At 40.9% G+C, this 16,141-nt stretch overlaps 2 protein-coding genes across 6 annotated transcripts in view; one reads left to right on the plus strand and one right to left on the minus strand.

Moving 5' to 3' along the window:
* CCDC167 (coiled-coil domain containing 167) overlaps window positions 1-16,141 on the minus strand; it is a 699,343-nt gene that overhangs the window by 621,118 nt on the left and 62,084 nt on the right. The window lies entirely within an intron of this gene.
* The window catches only part of ZFAND3 (zinc finger AN1-type containing 3), a 335,360-nt gene that overhangs the window by 277,243 nt on the left and 41,976 nt on the right, over window positions 1-16,141 (plus strand). The window contains exon 5 of one of the 3 annotated variants that reach the window (XM_050787813.1): window positions 3,225-3,332. The exons of the other annotated variants lie outside the window; for them this stretch is intronic. Within the exon in view, the coding sequence (XP_050643770.1) occupies window positions 3,225-3,332 (108 nt within the window). The remainder of the gene's footprint in view (window positions 1-3,224; window positions 3,333-16,141) is intronic. 3 annotated transcript variants of the gene reach the window in all.

A 16,141-nucleotide genomic window follows, 5' to 3' on the forward strand; every position in this document is an offset into this window, starting at 1 on the left:
CTCCTGCCTTAGCCTCCCAAGTAACTGGGATTACAGGCACCCACCACCACATCTGGCTAACTTTTGTATTTTCGGTAGAGACGGGGTTTCACCATATTGGCCAGGCTGATCTCGAACTCCTGACCTTGTGATCCATGCACCTTGACCTCCCAAAGTGCTGGGATTACAGGTGTGAGCCACTGCGCCCAGTCAGGGTTGTGTTTTTATAAACTTAGTGCTAAAATTTGTAGTGAAGTGTGTAGTAGGCATCCCTTTTTTCCATTCAATTTTCCATTCAAGATGCTGAATACTTGCTAGGTCCCTTAGATCTGGAGACTGATGCCCTTCTTCAGTGCTGGAACTCTTTTATTTTCCCCTATCAACTTTGTTTTTTTTTTTTTCTGGGATGCTTGTGATTTAGATGTTGGAAGTGCTATTTCGATGATCTTTCTCTAATTCTTTTCTCAGAGTTTTCATTTCCTGTTTTCTGGATGATTCTGTTGACTTTGTTTTGTAACCCTTTTATTTCAACAGTCATACTTTGAGCTCACTTTTGTTCTCTGAAGATTTTTTTTTTCATAATGTCCTTTACCTATTTATGTATATAATAATTCCATAGTAATGTCTTCTAAGCATATTCATTAGCGGTTAGATTTGTCATTGTGCTCTTCTGTTTTCTGAATTACCAGTGATTACCTTGAGACCAGGTTTTCTGTTTATCTTGGTCTTCTTCATGCTCTGATTCTCCTCATTTACCTGGCAAAGCTTGGTTTTCTGTTGACTTTTAAGAAAGACGCCCTGGGTGAGTGGGGAAGATAGGACTGTTTTGGTTTGTGGGAGTCTCACTCTATTCACCCAGTCTGGAGTGCAGTGGTATGATCACCGCTCACTGCAGTCTTGACCTCCTGGGCTCAAACAGTCCTCCAACCTCAGACTCTTGAGTAGCTGGAACCACAGTCTTACAGCAGCACACCCAATTAATTTTTAATTTTTTTTTTTTTTAAGAGACGGAGTCTCGCTTGTTGTCCAGGTTAGTCTTGAACTTTTGTTCAAGTGATCCTTCCACCTCTGCCTCCCAAAGTGCTAGAATTACAGGTGTGAGCCACCACACCCAGCCTAGGACTGTTTTCTACTACGTCTCTTTGTTAAGTGAGAATTTTAACTGGGGGTTCTGTGTGGGAAGGAGTGAGTATAGGTGTTAACTGGCAGAATTACTGGTTAAGGAGGTTGAGAACCTGCTGTTAGGCTTTCAAATTCAAGAGGAGAATTCAACTGTAAGGGACCATAGAAACAGCTTTGCCTAGACAGATGATTCAGTTGCTTGAAGAAGAGCTGTCTAGATGTTTGCCAGGTGAACGTGGACTGGCTGCCAACACTGAGAGACAGGACTAGTAGAGTTCTTGTAAATACAGTTTTAGTGGATCCCCCTGCTTTCTGCCTTGCTGCTGCTTCTGCTTCTTCCTGTTCCTGCTGCTTCAGAGCCCAGAGCCTAGTAAGGATTTTCCTTGCATATAGTGGCTTGCAGCCATCAGATTTCAGCCTAAACCTACTCTGGTTCTCTGTCAGTTTCTAGAAATGTGTTTAAAATCTCATATTCATTGATTATGTTAAACCTATAATTATTTTTATGAAAGTTCTTCATGTTTTTTGCTTTTATTTCAGTTGGGTCTGGGGAGGAATAAGGAAAACAGGAGTATTCAGTAATTTCTCTGACACTAATAAATGTTATCTGGGATAAAATCAGGGCCACGATTTCTGATTTAATCACTGGTGAAAGACAAAAGGAAAGGGTAGCCTCAATGAAAATGAAGTGGTTCTTAGGAAATCTGGAGGGGTGAGAATGTACCCAAGTTAAAGCCCCTGATCTTAAAGAGAAGGATGTGGAGGGTAGTGGTTGAGAATGTGGGCTCTAAAGGTGGATTATGTGGGTTTACATTCCAGGGTTCCCTTTTACCAGCCTCATAACTACAAGAGTTATTGGACCTCTCCATCTTGGTCCCCCCCCCCCCCCCCCCCCCCCCCCGGTAATATAAAATGACTAATAGACCCAGCTGGGCACGGTGGCTCACACCTGTAATCCCAACACTTTGGGAGGTCAAGGCAGGCAGATACTTGCGGTCAGGGTTTCAAGACCAGCTGGCCAACATAGTAAAACCCCATCTCTACTAAAAATACAAAACTTAGTCCAGCATGGTGGTGTGTGTCTTAATTCTAGCTACTTGTGAGGCTGAGGAAGAAGAATCACTTGAACCCATGAGGCAGAGGTTGCAGTGAGCCAGGATCATGCCATTGCACTCCAGCCTGGGTGACAGAGTGAGACTCTGTCTCAAAAAAAAAAAAAAAAAAAAAAAAAGACACAACCATAAAGTTATTATGAAGGAAGTGAGATAATTTATCTAAAGCACCTCACCTAGCATGATGCCTGGTAAATGCTCAGTAGATAATAGAGATGTAGACAGATGGTACCTGACAATCTTGAATGAAATGAGACTGAAGAGAAACTTGAGGCTCGAGTAGAGAGGAAAGTGAGAAAGAACTTAGAGATGGAATCCGAAGCTGGTAATAAGCACCTGAGGCCAGTCAGATTGGATAATGCAGATATGGAAAGGAAGTAGAAGTCAGTGGAGATAGGGAAGGAGGGAGAGCCATAGCAGCCCTTGTTTGAACAGGTGAGGGCTGTGAATGACAGGAAGCTCAGAAAGCTCCTCTGTCCTTCCTTAAGAAAACTGAGAATTAGAATTGGGAATATCAGACTTCCTTTTTTGTTGTTTTGCTTTTTTCTAGCCTGGCCCCACTCTGCTTTTGGAGATGGAGTCTTGCTCTGTTGCCCAGGCTGGATACAGCAGTACCATCACAGCTCACTGTAACTTTGACCTCGGGCTCGAGCAATTCTCCGACCTCAGCCTCCCAAGTAGCTTAGGACTATAAGCATGTAGTTGTCTCACTGCCACCCCCGCCTCTTGGGTTCAAGCAATTCTCCTGCCTTAGCCTCTGGAGTAGCTGAGACTACAGGTGCATGCCACCATGCCCGGCTAATTTTTGTATTTTTAGTAGAGACAGGGTTTCACCATGTTGGCCAGGCTGGTCTCGAACTCCTGACCTCAGGTGATCCACTGGCCTCAGCCTCCCAAAGTTGTGGGATTACAGGCATGGCCAGAAGTTTAACTTGTAAATAAATGTTCTAAGCAAATGAAAACAGTATTGCCCATTGCCCATCTTTTTTTTTTTTTTTTTTTTTTTTGGAGACGCTGTCTCGCTGTGTTGCCCAGGCGCGATCTCGGCTCACTGCAACCTCTGCCTCCCAGGTTCAAGTGATTCTCCTGCCTCAACCTCCCGAGTAGCTGGGATTACAGGTGCGTACCACAATGCCCGGCTAATTTTTTTTTTAATTTTTAGTAGAGACAGGGGTTTCACTGTGTTAGCCAGGATGGTCTCGATTTCCTGACCTCATGATCCGCCCGCCTTGGCCTCCCAAAGTGCTAGGATTACAGGCATGAGCCACCACGCCCAGGCCAGTATTGCCTATCTTAAACACAGTTAAAGTAAGTTCTCACTTAACATTGTTAATTGGTTCTTGGAAACTGTGACTTTAATACATACATAAATACATATATATGGTTTTTGGTTTTGGTTTTGATAGAGATGGGGTTGCTCGGGCTAGTTTCAAACTCCTGATCTAGGCCTTGGAAGTTAAATATTTCTGTATGTATTGGTGGAAAGTAATTCTTGCAGATTTCACAAGCTTGCCTTTTAAAAACATAAATACTTCTATTTCCTGAGGTCTCTAAGCTTTTATACTTATAACTGAGAACTCCTTTCTAGGGCACATCACAATTTAGGGGCCACAGAGAGTTAATAGTTTCTTGCGATTAAAATCTGGGTAAGAAAGACTGGCTGTTGCATCCAAACCAACAACATGAGAAGATGCTTTAGCCAATAAATTCACTGGTTTATGATTAAAAATCAGGCAGTTTAACCTTGGAGGCATTTTTGTCATGGAGAGCTTAATACTGTGATTAGTTATCTGAACAGCCAAGTGCCTCTGTGGGTTTAGTTAACCGGCCTCCCACTCTGTATGTATAATTATTTCTAGTGCATACACATACTCTGCCGTAAAAGCTTACTTGGCCTTATGCGCCCCGTCATTCTGAGTTCTCTGTTTCATTGCCAGTATCCACACACAGAGTTTCAGAAAGCCATTACCAAATAGCAGAACCACAACTCAGAATTTTAAATAAACTACACCTCTGTTAGCTCAATAGGACAGGGGAATTAGTTACATGCTATGCATTTCCCACACCCATCCACCCTTTCAAAACTTACTAAAACTGTATACATATATAAGCAAGAAAATAGGGCATTTAACTCAGATTGTGTTAATTTTTCTGTTACTTTAGCAAGGGGTATAGAAAAAGACTATAGCAGACAATCTTTAAAATTTTTACCTTGAATATGGGTCCCAAGGTATATATGTATTTATTTGAAAAATGTACTGGTTGCTGCTGCTTTTTTTCTAGAGGAACTGTCTTCAAAGATAATGTTATTACATTACAGCTTGAATTATGTGTCCAAATATGCAGATGGCTTTTAAAAGAAAGCTGTATGCAGGGAGAGAACTCATGTAGTACCATTTTGAATGAGAGGTGTTAGCTGTAGCAGAATTGTTTTCCAGCTTGGCATTAACTGATAGTTCCTGTAACTGACAAGATTCAGCTCCACTTTTTCCTTGGCATCCTGTTGATAAACCTGTTTCTTTTTTTCTTTTTTTTGAGACGGAGTCTCACTCTGTCGCCAGTCGCCAGGCTGGAGTGTAGTGGCATGACCTCGGCTCACTGCAACCTCCGCCTCCCAGGTTCAAGTGATGCTTCTGCCTCAACCTCCCAAATAGCTGGGACTACAAGCGCACCCTACCACGCCAAGCTAGTTTTTGTATTTTTAGTAGAGACGGAGTTTCACCATGTTGGCCAGGATGGTCTCAATCTCTTGACCTCGTGATCTGTCTGCCTCGGCCTCCCAAAGTTTTGGAATTACAGGCGTGAGCCACCACGCCCAGCCGATAAACCTATTTCTAGAAGATTAAAATCGTATCTTAAGGTCTTGGTCATCATCCTTCCTAGAATAGCCATTGCAGTAATTAATGCAATGAAAAATAAGTTCATATTGGTGTTGGAGGAAGTAAGGACCAAGAGATGACAAGTGAAAGTCTGTGAGTAATCACTGAAGTGTAACTACAGGTAAGTTTTGACTTCACTGCAAACCAGGAGAAGCATGAGTTCTGACCCTACTGTTGATTACCAACTACAGCCATGTTGTCATGTACTTTCCCATCAGACCTAAGCAGTGTCAGCATTTCTGGGAAAGAATTCAGTAGGCACTCTAGCCACTTATCTCTAAGGATAGCTGCTCTGGAATATAGTTAGGGATTTTTCTTCTTTTAACATAATTTCAGACTTTAGAAGTTATAAGAATATTTCCTAAAATTCTTAGGTACCCCCCCAACCCAGATTTTCCTAATGTTAACATTTTATCACATTGGCCTTATCCCTTTCCCTCTTTGTGTCTGTCTGTATACATGTATGTATGTATGTGTATTATATCCATATCCCTGACCATTTGAGTAAGTTGCAGACATGACACCCTTTTATACCAAAACTTCAGTGTGTAATTCTTAAAATCAGGGAATTATTTTACATAGCTACAGTATAATTGTCAGAATTGCAAACTTAACACTGATATATAGTTGATTTTTAATATGGTGGATCACAATGGTGGACATCTTGATAAATAATAATTCTTTTAGTGAAGATAGTTGAATTGAGGTTACATTGTTAGATAGTTGCTTCTCTCATGGTTCAAATACATACTAAAGACAATTTTCATAATAATGGTTTTTATGCAGAATTCCTTGCTTCTGATTTTTCAGCATCTCATCTGGGCACTCTTTGTCATAATATACCAGAAGAAATCTAACTTTTGGTTCATTTAGCATCATATCACATGAGGTGCTGAAGTTATTTATAAGCTTAAGGATTTGTCTTGAAAGCAGTGAGTCAAAAGACTAAATTTTACCAAGATGGGCAGATCACATGAGGTCAGGAGTTCAAAACCAGCCTGGCCAACATGGTGAAACCCCATCTCTACTAAAAATAACAAAAATTACCCAGGCATGGTGGCAGGCACCTATAATCCTAGCTACTTGGGAGGCTGAGGCAGGAAAATTGCTTGAACCTGGGAGGCGGAGGTTGCAGTGAGCCGAGATTGTGCCACTGCACTCCAGCCTGGCAACAGAGCAAGACTCCCTCTCAAAAAAAAAAAACAACAAAAAAAAAACAAAACAAAACAAAAAAAAAAAACACCTAAATTTTGGGTGAAAGAAACTAAATGATAGGTAGGGAGAGGAACTGAATTAAGCTGATGCTAAAAATAGTTTAAAAACAAATCAGCTATTTAATTTTAGCATCTACTCAGTTATGCATTCAGGCTGAGTTTTTTAAACAGCAAAATATAAACGTTCAAACATTTCCCCCTTACATTAAACCTGGAGCACATCCCACAGGATGACAGTCTCTCACTGCTAGATTGCCATCATTAGCAGCTTGTCCTGTTCCAGAAATCATCTTCCTCCTTTCTTCTTTCTTCTTCCTTCTCATCATCTTCTTCCTCCTCCTTCTCCTCTTTCTCCTCCTCCTCCTCCTCCTTCATTTTCTTCATTCTTCATCTTCATATTATTGTTGAGTGCCAGTAGAGTACTGAACATAGCTGATTCTGCCCCCACCCAGAAAGCTTGCGTTATAAATCAGACAGGCAAAACATTTGGAAGATCAGAAACACCCACGAGTAGGGTACTTAGGCTTCATAAGGGTGGGATAATTTACATGGGAATATCTTGACTTTTTGTCTGTATGTATGTTTTTAATAAAAATTCAGAAAATTTACTTGAATTAGTGTCTCATTCATCTTTACCCATTTCCCCACCTCACCCCTACACTCAGTGTTTCTCCATAAAGGAAATCTATTTTCAGTCTTTTTTGCAAAGGACCCGAGGCCAGATTAGGTTAACTCCTGGGAAAGTCATCTATACTTAGAGACCAACGTGTTGGGGTACAACATTATTTGAAGACTTCTGGCCTGTCTCTTCCCTCCAGACCTGTCCAAATATAAGTCAACAGTAGGAGGAAGTGGCCACAGTTACAGGTACTGTCCAGCTGCCCAAAAGTTGTATAATTTTATAAGGCAGAATTTAAATACCTCTAGGCTTCATGTAACTACAGAGTAGGCAGGAGACTTACTCTGTATTTTTAGAAAGTTTAACTTTTTTGTTTATTTTTTTGAGGCAGAATCTTGCTCTGTCCCCCAGGCTGGAATGCAGTGGTATGATCTCGGCTCACTGCAACCTCCGTCTCCTGGGTTCAAGCAGTTCTGCCTCAGCCTCCAGAGTAGCTGGGACTACAGGCATGTGCCATCATGTCCGGCTAATTTTTGTATTTTTAGTAGAAATTGGGTTTCACCATGTTGGCCTGTCTGGTCTCAAACTCCTGACCCCAGGCTATCCACCTGCTGCAGCTTCCCAAAGTGCTGGGATTACAGGCATGAGCCACTGCACCCGACTGGAAGTTTAACATCTAAATGAATGTTCTAAGAAAATGAAAACAGTATTGCCCATCTTAAACACAGTTACACTAAGTCCTCACTTAATGTTGTTGATTGATTCTTGGAAACTGCGACTTTAAGGGAAATGACAGCAGGTCCTTAGATAACATCATTTGGTTATGACGTTATGAGAAAAAATGTTGGCTTTGTTATATGTTGTTTTCCTTAAAGTCACAGTTTCTAAGAGCCTGTCAGCAACATTGAGAACTAAACTGTATATGAAAATAAATCTGGAGATATATATACTTCATGGACTTCTCAAGTTTCTCTTTCGGCAGATGAAAAATCTTGGCTGATTTTGCTTTTCTGATAAATACTGGAAAAGATAGTAGAACTGAAGTTCTGTCTAGTCTTAACACTGTAAAAATCTTTGCATTCTCATGGTCATAGACTGACTTGTGGCCAAGGAGCAGATTAAAATTAAGGGACTTGGGCATGTGGACTTTGAGAAGTAGATTTTTCTGTTAGGTTTTTCAGGTTTGCCTTACCTTAGAGTACTACCTTATTCGGTACTCCACTGATGCTATAAATGTAGTATGTTTAAACGTCAGTGCATTGTAACATTGAATTCCAAAATGTCCAAGCATGTTATAAAAAGGAAAGGTTATCTATTGAGGATCTTTTGTCAGTTACAATGAGAACTGAAAAATTGATGAGAAAAAAGTAATACAGTTGGACAGGCAGGAGAGGTCTTGCTAATATGGAGAAGCTAAAACAAGGAAATGGTGCTAGGCTACGTATCAGCCACAAAGAATGACTGCTGTTTTGCTAGCCTGACAGGTTCCACTGACCAGACACTTCTTTGAGGAATTTAGCTCCTGATAATGCCCTTTCAGTAATTAGTGCAGTGGAAATGGCACTTAACAAGCAGGGATGGTGGCTGCAGTTTTTCAGATGAACTCATCCTCATCTGTGCCTTTTTGGTAAAGAGACCTCGCATATGAGCTGTAGGAATACTCTCAGGGTGGTTGAGAAGAGGAAGCTTTGACTTCTGTCTGTGGGGCCTATATAAAGCTGAGACAACATGTTTTGCCTTATCTGATTATTAAAAGCAATAAAATTTCAAATGAAAATATCTAGGTTTTCTTGTGCTAATGGTGAGAAATTTTTTTTGTATCCTACAAGTAATCAGTAAAGAAACTTTTGTGGATGAAGTCTTTAAAAATAACATGCAAGTATGTAAATCCAAGATTAAGCCTAAGATATGACTGGTGGAATGATGTTGTATGTCAGAAAAGAAAATAATGAATAACTTAAGTACTATGACTACAATCCACAGAAATCCAGAGAGTTAGCAGGAGTGGAAAGAAAATCGTATGAGAAGTCTTATAAATCATATTCTAAGAGCAGAGGGCAAGTAGAATTATTCAGCAGAGAAATATCCTAGATAAATTGATAATCATATTTGGACAAGAGGATTTTATGAAATCGAGGAGCTTGTTTTCATTCCTTTATTTGCCCCAGGATCTGTCCCCTGCCCTCATCTTGGAGACAGCTGGGTCTTTGTATATGCAGAAAGTAGCAGAAACTTGTCTTCGTAATAAGGTACTCTGATGGGAAAGCAGAAGTAGCATGTTTAAGTGTAGCAACTGTTGGAGACAGGATATATAGTAGTTAAGAGCAGGGACTCTAGGCCAGGCTACTCTTCACTTACTAGCTCTGTGACTATGGGCAGTTCACTTAACCAGTGCCTCAGTTTCCTCATCTGTGAAATGCAGGTAGTAGCTACCTCATAGCCTTGTTATAACACCAAAATGAGTTAATATATGTAAGAGCATTTAGAAAGTACTGATAAAGAATATGTGCTTTGTGTTAGTGGTCATTATTGCAGTTACTAGGAAGCTTAACTTTAAGGAATCCCTTTTGTCATATCCACCTTCCGTGATAAGTGGCCTTAAAAATAGGCTTGTACAAGTGCAGGCATGGTGGGTCATGCCTATACTCTCAGCTACTCCAGAAGCTGAGGGGAGGATCGCTTGAGCCCAAGAGTTTGAGGCTGCCGTGACCTGTGATCATGCCACTGCATTCCAGCTCAGGTAACAGAGTAAGACCCAGTCTATTAAAAAAAAAATTTTTTTTAATGAGTTTGGACACATGGGTTATATACACACTGTATGATTCCATGTATATATTCACATATGTGACATTCTGGAAATGATAAAATTCTGGAAATGAAGAACAAATTAGTTTGTCCGAGGTTGCCAAGGATCAGTGGGGAAGGGAGGGAAGTAGACATGGCTATAGAGAGGCACTAAGAAGGATCCTTGTGGCGATGGGAATGTTGTGTGTCTTGATGGTGTCCATATCAGTATCTTGGTTGTGATGTTGTTCTAGAGTTCGGTGAGATGTTACCCTTGGGGAAAACTGGATGAAGAGGGTGTGGGATCTCTCTGTATTATTTCTTATAACTACATGGGAACCTATAGTTACCTCAAAATAAAACATTTAATAATAAAAAGAAAATGGGCTCGGAAGATTCCTAATAGAGAAAAATTGGCAGTGAAAGCCATGTGTATATCTGAACAGACTGACCAATATTAGGTAAATAAGGCAAATAAACATCACGGAAGGAAAACTGAGCTGACCATTGACATTTTAGTGAGATGTTCATGGGCCCCCAAGAAAAAAATGGAACCCTGTGGGTTCAGAGGGAGGGAGAAGACAGACAACAGCTTCATTTCCCTGAAAACCCATCAAACTGGTGTTCTCTAAGGGCCTTTGCTTCCCGTACTGTGAAAGGTTCTATTTAATTGATGGTTTTTGGTAAAGAGAAGAAGGTAGATGAGTAGCAACTTAAATACAAATGACGTTCTTTTTTTTTTTTTTTTTTTTTTTTTGAGACAGAGTTTTGCTCTTGTTGCCCAGGCTGGAGTGCAATGGTGCAATCTCGGGCTCACTGCAACCTCCACCTCCCAGGTTCAAGTGATTCTCCTGCCTCAGCCTCCCAAGTAGCTGGGATTATAGGCATGCACCACCATGCCTGGCTAACTTGGTATTTTTAGCAGAGATGGGGGTCTCCATGTTGGCCAGGCTGGTCTCGAACTCCCGACCTCAGGTGATCTGCCTGCCTCGGCCTCCCAAAGTGCTTTCATTACAGGTGTGAGCCACCATTCCTGGCCTACAAATGACATTCTTAAAGGCAGGCCTAAGAGAAAAAGAATATGGGGATGACAAGTATGAGCTAAAAATCATCTGTCTATATGCCTGTAAATATAGTAATTAAATCCAGGAGGTACCTTGTCTGACTTTTCTCTCATCTACTTCTTAAGCACCCCATCCGCCAGAGTTTATCACTTTTACTTTGTGTGTTTATAACACTCCCCTCATACCACTTACTATGGCCCTAGTTGTATTTGTGTGTGTGTGTATATATATATGTGTATATCTTTTCTTCTGGATTGTGGCTCCCTTGAGGGGACAGCTCACTACTGTACTTTGTTTTGATTTGTTAGTTCAAAGCTCAGTGTCTGTTGCACAGTAGGCACTTAAGAAATAATGAATGAGATATTGACTGTTGTCATGGCCCTGGACAGAGTAGATGTTAATGTAGAAGCCTATATAAATTAAACAGATCAAAAAACTGGTAATATTATTGCACTGAATGAAATTGTGGTTATTTTTACAAATGAACATTCCTGGGCTTTTCTTTATGTTTTTTAGTCTGGCAAATTTTTTCCTTAGGTTTAAAATAAGAATTTTAGAGAATTGAGTAATGCAGCTATGAAGAGATGTCTTATAGCAACTACTGACAGTAGTGTGGTGTCAGTTAGGAGGTAAAGGGCCATCAGAAAAAGACAAGGAGACCATTGGAAAGGAGATAATTGGAAGAATGACTTGTGTGGCCTGCTGGGTTCAATTCAGTCACAGAGAATGCCATCAGACTAAAACAAATCATGATTGAAAGCACTAGTAACAAGCTTATCTCTTAATGTTTGCGTAAGCATCTCCTCCTTGTCAAGGCACACATGAGCCATATTCTGATGTCCAGTATGTGAAAGAGGTGAAGTGGAGGCATTCTTCTCCCCAACTGCAAGGTGCAGTAGAAACTGGGTTGATTACACAGTATTCTTCTCCCCAACTGCAAGGTGCAATAGAAACTGGATTGATTACACAGTGCCTGCCCTTCACCTTCTCTACTTGTGCCAGTCCTCCAGCCATGCCATGTGGGCTTGTCAGGTGCCTAATGGAAATTTTACATTTCTGGTTCTGAATATGTAACAGAGAAGGTATGCAATTAAATATTCCCTTCCTGCCAGGCACAGTGACTCACACCTGTAATCCCAGCACTTTGGGAGGCCAAGGTGGGCAGATTGTTTCAGGCCAGGAGTTTGAGACCAGCCTGGGCAACATGGCAAAACTCTGTCTCTACGAAAAATACAAAAAATTAGCCAGGCATGGTGCCTCACGCCTGTAGTCCCAGCTGCTCAAGAGGCTGAGGCAGGAAGATCACTTGAGCCCTGGAGGTTAAGTCTACAGTGACCCGTGATTGTGCCACTGCACTCTAGCCTGAATGAATAAGTAAATAACCACCTCCTTAAAAGTTACAGGATACCATTGATTGCTTGATTGATTGATGAGAGGAAAGAAAGAATAAATCTAGGTGGTGGTACATTCCACAGGAAAACTGAGAAGGATTGTTTAAAAAAAAAAAAAAAAAAAAAAAAAAAAAGCTTATATTATTTGAATGAATGAACAAATAGTTTGAGGGACATACTGTTGTAAGTTAAAAGAGATTTCGACGTAAGAGCCAAATGTAACACATGAAACTTGATTGGACATGCCTTTAAAAACAATGAGGGTATTTCACTATACACTGAATATTAAATATTGTGTGACACTGGGGCATTCTTAATATTCTTAGGTATGATATTTTGGTCATGTAAAGAAATGCCCTTATTATTAGATATCTATGTATTCCAGGATGAAGTATTTTGATGTATGTAGCTTATTTTCAGACAGTTCTGGGAGGAAGAAAGTATAAATATGGAGGGGCGAGTGTATTAGGATTCTTCAGAGGGACAGAACCAATAGGATATATATATTTCTAAAAGAGAGTTTATTAGGGAGAATTGGCTCACATGATTATAAGGGGAAGTTCCATGATAAGCCTTCCATACACTGGGGAAGAGAGAAGCCGACAGTGGCTCAGTTCAAGTCTGAAAGCCTCAACACAAGGGAAGCTGACAGTACACCCTTTAGTCTGTAGCTGAGCTTGAGTCCCTGGGAAGCCGCTGGTGCACCTCCAGAGTCTAGAGGCTAAAGATCCTGGAGTCTGATGTCCAAGGACAGGTGGACAGAAGCAAGCATCTGGCGCGGACCAGAAGACCAGCAAACAGACTTGTCCTACCTTCTTCCTCCTGCTGTGTTCTGGCTGTGCTGGCAGCTGATTGGATGGTGCCTACCCACATTGAGGGTGGATCTTCCTCTCCCATTCCACCAACTTAAACGTCAGTTTCATCTGGCAGACACATCCAGAAACAATACTTTATTAGCCATATAGGCATCCCTCAGTCCAATCAAGTTGACATCTAGTATTAACTATTAAAGTCAAGTTAAAGGAATGGGATAAAACATTAATTGTTGAATCTGAATGGGGTGTACACAGGCGCTTAGTGTATTATTCATTTACCTTTTCTGTGTTTGAAATTTTTAAAATAAAAAGTTGGGTAAAGGCTAAATGCATTTTTCCTACAGCTGGCAACAAACCAAGGATGTTCTTTCTCAACACTCATATTCAGCATCATACCAGAAGGACTAGGCAGCACAGGCAAGAAAAAAAAATAGAAGGCATACAGATTAGAAAGAAGAGTTAGAGGAAAAACCTTGCCCTCGAAAACTGTTGGACTTGCTGCCATGACTTTTTTTTTTTTTTTTTTTGAGACAGAGTCTCGCTCTATTGCCTAGGTTAGGGTGCAGTGGCGCAATCTTGGCTCACTGTAACCTCCACCTCCCAGGTTCAAGCAGTTCTCCTGCCTCAACCTGCTGAGTAGCTGGGACTACAGGGTATGTGCCACTATGCCCAGCTAATTTTATTTTTAGTAGAGACGGGGTTTCACCATGTTGATTGGCCAGGATGATCTTGATCTCTTGACTTCGTGATCCACCCGCCTCGGCCTCCCAAAGTGCTGGGATTACAGGCATGAGCCACCACGCCCAGCCTGCTATGACTTTCATTTAAGATTGTTCGATTTGATGGAGAGCTGCTCCCCCATGGCCCATTAGATTCTCCTGCTTGATCTTTTGATGAATTCATAGTCACTTGTTTCTGGTATCATGATGTACCACCAAAATCAGCTTCCAGGTTCCTGTGCACCAGAAATGGGAAGGGAAGATGGGCTGTGAGGTAGTGAAAAACCTAATCTCAGTCTTAAAAACATACCTTTGGGGTTTGTGGGTACTCATCTCTTGAAGGGCATATGATAATTTTATCATGACTCCTGACTTCTGTGTGTTCTGCTGCTCTTTAAGCTGTCTTCCAGTCAAAAACGTCTCCACAGAAGCAGCTTCTGCATTGCTATCTGGAGGACCAAAATCTGGTAGATGATAAGAGTTGGCCCCAAGAAGATTTCTGATGCCGTATGTTTTTTGAGCATACTAAGGATAAAGACCTCAAAGCTCAGGTGTACTCCCAAGATGGTCAGCCTTCCTGATCAGCCATTCCAGATCTCCCAATCTTGTGTTCCCAGGGGGAGAAGGAGACTAATGCTTAGGAATTATACTGCCTGGCAGTTTGTGAACAACTGACTTTTTAAATGTTTATGATCTAGGACATGGCATACTAGGAGTATTTCAAGCTAGATTCATCTCCATATCGAATGAAGATGGTGGCATTCTCCACAAAATTTTAATAATCAGCCTCTTGAACCTCATTCTCTGTCCACACAATGGCTTTTCAACAGATGTGTTACCCCACAATTATTTTAGAGTCATTAGGAACATTAAGAAAGGAAGGGAAATTTTCAGTCAAACGAGGTGGGAAAATTTTTTTAATGGGTAGCAAGGTGTTTTCTCTCTTAAAGTCTTTCGTGGCACACAGAGTAGAATGTCAGGAGAAGATGAATCTAATCCCAGCATATACCCTGAAAGCAAAGCATGAGGGGAAACACAGAGAGAAAGTACCTTTAAAACAAGTTTTTTTCAAGCCTCTTTTATCAGTTTTTCCAGTGAGAGTGTGGTATTTTTCGTGGACAAAGGTTTTACCAGCTTAACAGCAGTGATGTGTGAGGGTTTGTTAATTATTGCTCTTACTGATGTTTGCACAGGCTGTTGGGATCATAAATGTCAATCTGTCAGGAGACTGTGATAGGTTCCAAAAAAACTGATTGAGTACCTCAAAAGCTGTCATAGAGCCTGAGATTAAACAGATATGTCTTTCGTAGAAGTAAGGGAAGGTGTGGGTGAAGGGAATAGCAGAAGGCTTTCTTCTCTTTGTTGCCACATTGCTTCTCCCACTCTCCTATTCTGTATTGTGAGTGTTGGCTTGTACAGAGGCCTAAGAGCCTGCCTGCCTGAGATGTCAGGAAGCCACAGCCGTGGTTAGTGCACGGGGTGTGTGCAGGCTGCCAGCTGCAGGGTGACAGGAGATTAAGAGAGATTGAGATTCAGCTTTGACAGGCCTGACACAATTTATTTGGAAATTTTCAGGAGAGAACATGAGTAATAAAGACAAGAACAGTGACAGTAAGGAACAAATGTGAATTTCTGCCAGAGACAAAACAGAATTTTAAAAGAAGTGGCTGTTTGTTGTCTCCAGTTAAGCTTTCCAGTTAAACTGTGTTCCTAATTGAAAGTCTTACCACTACTTTCTGAGATTGGCTAGGAAAGTACAATTAGAAGAATTCCTCTCTCCAGAAGATTCCATATATTTAAAATCACTGTACAGCCAGCCTACCATATCCATGAGTTCCACATCTGTGGATTCAACCAACCATAGACTGAAAATATTTGGGAAAAAATGGATGATTGTTTCATACTGAACATGTAGATTGGTTTGTTATTATTCCCTAAATAACACAGTATAACAACTATTTACATAGTGTTTATATTGTATTAGGGATTATAAGTAATCTAGAGAAGATTAAAGTACAGTTGACCCTTGAACAACATGGGTTTCAATTGTGCAGGTGGGTCCACTATGCGCACATCTCCTTCTGCCTCTGCCATCCCAGAAACTGCAAAACCAGCCCCCCACTCCTCCTTCGTTTCCTCCTCCTCAGCTACTCAGCGTGAAGACCACAAGGATGAAGACTTTAATGATCCACTTTCACTTAAGAGAAACTGTGTTTTCTCTTCCATATGGTTTTCTTAATATTTTTTCTTCCTGTAGCTTACTTTATTGTAAGAAAACAGTATGTAATACATAAAACATGCAAAATATGTGTTAATTGTCTGTGTGTTATCAGTGAGACTTCCGGTCAGCAGGAGGCCATTACTAGCTAAGTTTTGAGAGAGGCAGAAGTTACATGAAAATTTTCAACTGTAATGGGGGGTCAGCACCCCAAACCCCATGTTG

Source organism: Macaca thibetana, chromosome 4 (genome assembly GCF_024542745.1).
Source record: "Macaca thibetana thibetana isolate TM-01 chromosome 4, ASM2454274v1, whole genome shotgun sequence".
NCBI classification, from domain to species: Eukaryota; Metazoa; Chordata; class Mammalia; order Primates; family Cercopithecidae; genus Macaca; species Macaca thibetana.